Source organism: Myotis davidii, unplaced genomic scaffold, assembly GCF_000327345.1.
Source record: "Myotis davidii unplaced genomic scaffold, ASM32734v1 scaffold3104, whole genome shotgun sequence".
Taxonomy (NCBI): domain Eukaryota; kingdom Metazoa; phylum Chordata; class Mammalia; order Chiroptera; family Vespertilionidae; genus Myotis; species Myotis davidii.
Window position 1 is genome coordinate 84330 of NW_006295065.1, and position 6000 is coordinate 90329.

General features: G+C 39.2%; 1 protein-coding gene across 1 annotated transcript in view; it reads left to right on the forward strand.

Moving 5' to 3' along the window:
- Positions 1–2880, forward strand: part of TES (testin LIM domain protein) — a 33112-nt gene extending 30232 nt beyond the window's left edge. The window contains exon 7 of the mRNA XM_006769687.2: positions 1644–2880. Coding sequence (XP_006769750.1) covers positions 1644–1832 — 189 coding nt within the window. The 3' untranslated portion in view covers positions 1833–2880. The remainder of the gene's footprint in view (positions 1–1643) is intronic.
- Positions 2881–6000: the final 3120 nt, after the last annotated feature.

Genomic DNA, 6000 nt, shown 5'->3' on the forward strand with positions numbered 1-6000 from the left:
CCATCCAATCAATTTAAATGGGAGGCCAGTGTCAGATGGGGACAAATTAATTCTTGGAATCAGAACAGCCTCTCCCTCTGCAGATCCTATTAATACTTCAGTTTCGATAATGTTAGGTTGTCATCTTTTGATAATAAATCTGATACTATTACAAAGACCCCATTTACTATTGAGATTTCTCAATGGCATGATGATTGCACCCACTTTCAATTTTAATTTATGACATGGCATTCCCGAAGGAGTAATACTATTCAGAAAAATTTTCCTTTTCAGCATCATCTGTGGAATCAAGGAATCATCACTCAAATATGTGTAAAAATCTCCATCGAGTATATCCAAATTTTCTTCATTTAATTTTTGAACATGCTCATTTTTTGGACAAAGAATTGCATGTTTAGGTATATTTTTAATATTATCTATAGCAGTGGTTCTCAACCTTGGCTGCACATTAGAATCACCTGGGAATCTTTAAAATCCTGATTCCTGGGCCTCATCCTCTGAAATTGTTTCTGCCTCAAACCCCGCCCTTACAGGAAACCGCTCTGGGAAACAGCTTGAGGGAGGGCGCAGCCATTGCCAAGACAACCCCTTCAGGACTGACTTCCTTCCTTCCCCTGGTCGTGGTGAACACCACCCAGGGTTTTTATATAAGTAGATAGACACATACACACATCATTATTATTTCATAAAGAGTATTTTCTGTGCGCTGCCTATTTATTTCTTTATCTCTCCCACCTCCCTGCCACACACTCCACTCCTGGCAACCACTCATCTTTTTATTGTATCCATAATTTTGCCTTTGCTAGAATGTCATACAGTGGGGCCTTGACTTTCGAGTGTCCCGACTAACGAGTTTTTTTGAGATACCAGCTGTCTCTCGGCCTATTTTTTGCATTGAGTTGACAGGGTAATTTGAGTTAACGAGCTCCTTAACGAGCTCAGTCTCAGAAGGAGTTAAACTCGTAAGTCAAGGCCCCACCGTAGTTGGAATTCATACACTATGTAGCCTTTTTTATGAGCTTCTTTCCCTTTATAATTTGCATTTAATTTTCCTCCATGTCTCTTTATGACTTGATAGCTCATTTCCTTTTACCACTGAGTAATATTTCATTGTCTGGATATACCACCATTTATCCATTCACCTAATAAAGGAAATCTTGATTGCTTCTAAGTTTTGGCAATTATGAGTAAAGCAACATCCAGGCGAGGGATTTTGAGTAGACATAAGTTATTAACTTCTTTGGGTAAATACCCAAATCCAATAATCATTTATTGGATTGTGTGATAAAAGTATGCTTAGTTAAACTGCCAAATGGCCTTATTTTGCACTTCCACCAGCAATGACAGAGTTCCTGTTGCTCGACAGCCTTCCTAGAATGTGGTGTTGTAGGAAAAACCATAAACTGTTTTGTAATTACTAATGTGCAGTTATAATAGAACACCCTTGAACCAGATGCACTGCTTTGGAACTTGCCATCAGGACTTTCTGCCTTGAATAGCATGGGGAGATTTTGCAACATCAGATTACCTGTTTGGCCTTCACCTGGTCTTTCTCACTGTGCTCGGCATATAAACCCCCTTAACAGTTGTTGGCTAGAAAGATTACTTGAAAGTCAATCTCATCTCTTCTTTTTTTGTATCAGGTATGTCAGGGATGCCACAATGCCATCGATCCCGAAGTGCAGCGGGTGACGTATAACAATTTCAGCTGGCATGCCTCCACAGAGTGCTTTCTGTGCTCCTGCTGCAGCAAGTGTCTCATTGGGCAGAAGTTCATGCCGGTGGAAGGGATGGTTTTCTGCTCGGTGGAGTGCAAGAAGATGATGTATTAAGAGGAGAGCACCACGCAATGTTGAGCCACAGCTATCCAAAGTGGTCTGCATTCCTACTGTAAATGCAATTTAGAAAAATAAATGGAAAAAAAAGAAACTATAAAGGAATCCGGAAGATTTTAAGTATCTCTCTTTGCTGTTTTTCTCTCACCTTTTTTATCATCTCAACATTTAAAACCTACTTTGAGCATTTAATTTTAATATGATAAAGAATGTTATCTTTTTAGCTTTCTAGATGTAAAATCTTTGAGTTGGAAGGTTGGGTTTATATCTTTATATCTCTATTCCCCTTGTGCCAAACAGTATATCTGAAACAATTAAAAGGTAGTGTGCTGAATGGAGAGATGATCATTTCTTGTTCTATATTCTTGTTTCCCTCTAGTGTAAAATGAAAAATATTAAACTTTCCCTAATGCCAAAACTCTACATTTATTACCTCATCATATTCACTGAACTTTGTAGTGATGCACAGTGAATTCTTTTGACAGAGGAAATAGAAATGCAACATAGTATAGTATGGGGAGCTGTTACCATTTTAATGTTGATGCATTCACTATTTTCTAATTTAGACAGAGGTAACTTCATTGCATTTCTTATAAAAAAATTTTCCCTACCTCTTAGTAGTCTCTTTGTAAGCTGGTGACTTCCATATGTGGCCTTTAATATTTTATTGTCACATGTGGCATTCCACTTTTTACTTTAGATGATATTTGGCTTGGACTTAAAATCCATGCCACATATTTATATATTATTTTTTCAATCCAAAGAACATATATACTTTTTATACCCAAGAAACTATAATTTGTACTGACTGCACTTACTCACCATGATTTGGATATATTTTTGCATGGTTTTTATTTTTTTCTAATGGATACTGTCCTGTGATGCTACTAAGCCTATATATCGAAAGCCTTCTTCACCCATATACTTCATTCCATAGGTATCCCTAATGTTTATTTTTCCTTGTATACTTACATATACTATGCACTATGAAAAATAAATAAAATGAATATGTATGTTATTCAAAATAAAATTTCTTTTACTTTAATAATTGTACCTTTATTCATATTCTTAAAAAATTTTTATTGTTAAAAGTATTATAAATGTCCCCATTTATTCCCCTGTTGACCCCCTCCACCCTCTCCTGCCGCCTCCCCAGACCTCCTCCTCACTATTGTTTGACCATTGACTATACATACAAGCATATAAGCATTGTGGTTCATCTCTTCCCAGCGCCTGACCCTTCCCTCTGAAATACATCAGTCTGTTGCATGCTTCAATGTCTCTGGATCTATTTTGTTCATTAGTTTATTTTGTTCATTAGATTCCACATATAAGTGAGATCATGTGATACTTCTCTTTCTCTGATAGGCTTATTTCATTTACCATAATACTCTCCCAATCCTTTCATGCTGTCTCAAAGAGTAAGAGATCCTTCTTTTTTACTGCTGCAGAGTATTCCACGGTGTAAATGTACCACAGCTTTTTATCCACTCATCTACTGATGGGAACTTGGGCTGTTTCCAGATCTTAGCTATTTTAAATACAACTGTGAACATAGGGGTGTATATATTCTTTTTGATTGATATTTCTGGATTCTTAGGATACATTCCTAGAGGTGGGATCACTGGGTCATATGGGAGTACCATTTTTAATTTTTTGAGGAAACTCCATACTTTTCCATAGTAGTTGTACCAGTCTGCATTCCCATCAGCATTGCACTAGGGTTCCTTTTTCTCTACATCCTCACTAGCACTTGTTTGTTAACATTGATGGTGGCTATTCTGGCAGGTGTGAGGTGGTACCTCATTGTGTTTTAACTTGCATCTCTCTGATAATTAGTGACATGGAGAATTTTTTCATGTTTCTTGGCCATTTGTATGTCCTCTTTGAAGAAGTGTCTATTTTGGTCCTCTGTCCGTTTTTTAATTGGGTTGTTTGGCTTCCTTTTGTTGAGTTGTATGAGTACTCTTAATTTTTTTTTTCTTCCTTACCTTCTAATTCCTCTGCTTCATAGCGCCTGGTTTTAATTCCTTCCAAGTATTCTTGATGTCAGATATAGTATTCTTCATTTCTATTTGGTTCTTATTCATAATATCTATATCTTTTTTCATACTGACGTAGCTTTCACTAAATTCCTTGTAGTTCCCACTAACTCCCTGGAAGTTCCCACTAAGTTTATTATAGTTCTCACTGAGTTCCTTGAGCATCTTTCTAACCATTACTCTGAACTCTATGTCTGAAAACTTGCTTACCTCCATCTCATCTAGGTCCTTTTCGGGCAATTCCCCCTTTTCTTAAATTTTGGGGATGTTTTCCTCCCCATTTTAGTTGTCTCTTTGTGTTTGTATCTATGCGTTATATATGTATTTGTCATGACGCCCAGTCTTGTGGGTTGGGCTTTTGTAGTAAATATTCTGTAGGACCCAGTGTTTTCCTTGAACTACTGAGCTGTGTGTGTGTCCCTTTGTGTGTTATTTGGGTTCTCATGTTGTGATTGGATCTAGATTGTTGTCCTATTTGTCAGAGAGCTGTCCTCTCAGGCTGGCTAACTGGGGATCAGCCACAACCACACTCTGAACTATTGTACAGGTGATGACAGGGCAAAACAAAACAAAACTGACAGGAAATGAACTGGAACATACAAAATATCCCTATAACCATGATAAAAACAACCGGAGAGAAAAGAGAATTAGGAAAGAGAAAAGAGAACACAAATACTAAGGCAATAAAAAGAGACTGAAAAGGATATTGCTAATATTAAAAAAAAAAATAACATTAAGTAAATAAAAAGGTTACTGGGTAGAAAAAAAGATTCTGAAAGGAAAGAAGGGAGAGCAAAATAAGAGTAGAGAGTAGGAAAATGGAAACAGTAAAGACAAAAAGAGAAAGAAAAAAATGTTATGCAAAGGTAAGAAGAGATGTAGAGCAAAAGGAGGTGGGGAAAAAAAGGAAAGAAGCCAATAAGAAATATGAAATAAGAGAGAAAAGCAAAAACTTGATAATTATAATAATATCAAGGCAATAAAGCAGAAAATATTTAAAATAGAACAACAAAAATACAAGCAAAACAAAACAATTATCTTTTTTTTAAAGTAAGCCAAGTGAAGTTTGTCTCCGCAACGCTCACTGTTTCGTATGCTGATTTCAGGCCTCCTGAGGTGCCTTTGTGTCAGCCAGTGTCAGGGGCTGTCCAAGTTTGGCTCTTGGTGTCCATTTGTAGCTGGTCAGTTTGAGGCTCTCTGAGGGCCGCCTCCCTCTGTAGTTGCCTGGTCTTTCTCCAGTGTCTTTCAAAGAGTGTTTAGGGTGGAGGCAGGCTAACATAACTAGGGCTAGGGGGGCATTACTTAGAGATTTTGCCATCAGGCACTCACTGAGGCGAGATTAATCTCTGCTTTGAAGCCAACTCTTCAGTCTGTACCATGTCCTCCGACCCTAGTTCCCCCTAAAATGGCCTGATGTAGGATATAGCCTGTTTGGATATAGCCTACTGCCCTTTCAGTTTCAGCTGTCCTGGCTTCAGGAGGATTGATCTCCGGTGAGCACATTGCCTTCCCAGCCCCCAGGAGGAGTGTTAAGCTTTTCCTCCTGGTCCCAAACAATAGTCCATGAGTCTTATTCTTGGGTGGTCCTCCTCTGAGCTGTTCTCCCTTCCCCACCGAACGCTGCCCAGTGGGAGTATCTGGGGCTTCAGAGAGCGAATCCAGCCCTTTCCTACTGGGGAGGTGCTCCTAGCCTACAGGAGAGGGAGAGGTACTCCACCTACCTTTCCCTGTAACTGCTGGCTGAACTCAGGGTGTTTGGGTCAGCCTCGCCCAATGCAGACAGAAAGCCTGGCGCTTGCTGGTCTTTCTCCCCAATATGTCTTCCCAGTGGATATCATGGGGCGCCATCAAAAACAAAAAAAAAACATAAAGAAACAAGCAGAAAACTGCTTTGCTAGGACTCATTGTCCTTGCGCTCCCATCAAGGAAAAGGGATTACAAAGTCAGCCCCATGCAGGTTCTCCACATCTGACCTCGTAAAGCTGAGGCCGAAATTCCCAGCTCCGTTGGTGATTCCAGCTATCTTCAGTGTGGGTCAACAAATCCCTGCTCTCTGCCCCACCAGCATAGCTCAGTGGTGAGTGTCAGCCCATGAATGAGGACACCGTGGTTCGATGCGGTGG